Below are 1783 nucleotides of genomic sequence, written 5' to 3'. Positions count from 1 at the left end.
GAGTTACCTCATTCTTTTTCAATCTAAGTTTAATGTTAAGGGGGTTACAGTTAGGAAGTATGTTATTTATTTTTGCCATTTCAACAGCAGAGCTGCAACTAGATTAATCCTTAGTTTTATGGGCTTTAGTGTCAAATAGTTAAAAAGCATTAAGCTTTTTCTCTGCCCTGGAGCTCTATTTTCCTTGCTAAGATTCTCTGTTCTATGCCTTTCAACCCCTTCTGAGGTTGGACATCACTGTCTGGCTCAGTCATTTGATCTAATTTTTCATGAGTCAAATTTAATAAACCCAGATGGCCTGGCTCAGATGTCACTTAAGGATAGAAGATTAAAGGATGAAATGAAAATAAATGTATAGGATAGAGGGCTGAGGGCTTGTTGAATGTTTGAGATTTTAATGTGCCTGTGTGTGTGTAATTGATTCCTAATCAATTTAAAGCTCAAGTCACCTCCCCCTGATTTTGTGCCTGGAGACTAGGATTAGAGCAGACTTAGTTCATACAAATAAGTGCTCATCTGTAGATTGTTCTGATCCCTCAGTTTGCTGTAGTTCACAAAGACAGAGCACTCAAATATTTCTCAAATATTGTTTCTGACTCTCTCTTTCTCTCTGGGTAAGCGAGGCCGACATACTTGCCAAGGATAACTGAGAACGTAAGGGCAATCCTTGACTCGGCAGCTCGAGCAGGCTGTGTGCTAAAAGCAACTTCGAAACACACCCTATAAATAGCCGTTCATTGTCAGCAGGAGCGAAAAGACAAGAGGGAGCGTGCGGCACTGTGATTCAGGTCTAATTAAAGGGTTGCTCTCGCGGGGTTATAAGCGAAGAGCAGCTCTCCTCTGATAATCTAGTTGGAAGGCAGCGGCGAAGCTCCACGCGGACATTGGACGGGGAGGACGCTGCTGGATGCCGGCTTTGCCTCCACTATGGCAAAAATCATCCTGAGGCACCTCATCGAGACTCCAGTGCGATACGAGCAGGAATTCGAAGCTCGAGGTCTGGAAGACTGCAGGCTGGATCACGCTTTATATGCACTGCCGGGGCCAACCACGGTGGACCTGGGGAAGGCCAGGGCGGCCCAGGCTCCTCCAGTGGATGCCGCTGAGATGCCGCCCCAGAGAGGCGAATCCCGCTTCCAAGTCCTGCTGGACGTGGTCCAATTCCTCCCCGAAGATATCATCATTCAGACCTTCGAGGGCTGGCTGCTGATAAAAGCTCAACACGGAACCAGAATGGATGAGCACGGCTTCATCTCCAGAAGCTTCACCCGACAGTATAAACTGCCCGACGGCATTGAAACCAAAGATTTGTCGGCGATCCTCTGTCACGATGGAATTCTGGTGGTGGAAGTAAAGGATTCGGCTGGGACCAAGTGACATGGTGTCGAGAGGAAGATTCTAGTTTAGCCCATGGTATCACGGGAATGTGTGTATTATCCACGTTTGAAATGATTTTTATGAAGATTAAAAACACAGACATAATTCCTGGTATGTTGAGGTTGTCTTTGTTATTTTATTACGAAAGGAAAGTTGTTAAATATGTTCCTACAGCTCAGGTTGATGCTATTCTTAACACCTGAAACATTGACAGTTTAGGAGACTGTAGTCTGATAGTAGAAACGATTCAGAATTATTTCTTCCTTACTTCAACAATGCCAGAGAAGCTTGCATTTGTAACAGTTGATGGCAAAAGAGCCACACCAATTTAAGAAATTCTTATCCATTTTATGAAAGTGTTTTATAGTGCTAAAAAGAGCTGTGATCTCCTCCACTTAATGAGCTT

General features: G+C 44.4%; 1 protein-coding gene across 1 annotated transcript; it reads left to right on the top strand.

Annotated features, from left to right (window-relative positions):
- Positions 1–786: 786 nt before the first annotated feature.
- HSPB3 (heat shock protein family B (small) member 3) lies at positions 787–1482 on the top strand. Its single transcript, NM_001046570.2, has one exon. It carries the CDS (start codon positions 928–930, stop codon positions 1375–1377), a length of 450 nt encoding a protein of 149 aa, NP_001040035.1. The 5' UTR covers positions 787–927; the 3' UTR covers positions 1378–1482.
- Positions 1483–1783: the final 301 nt, after the last annotated feature.

Source organism: Bos taurus, chromosome 20 (assembly GCF_002263795.3).
Source record: "Bos taurus isolate L1 Dominette 01449 registration number 42190680 breed Hereford chromosome 20, ARS-UCD2.0, whole genome shotgun sequence".
Classification (NCBI taxonomy): Eukaryota; Metazoa; Chordata; class Mammalia; order Artiodactyla; family Bovidae; genus Bos; species Bos taurus.
Note: the sequence above shows the minus strand (reverse complement) of the source record. Positions and strands in the feature narration are given on the sequence as shown.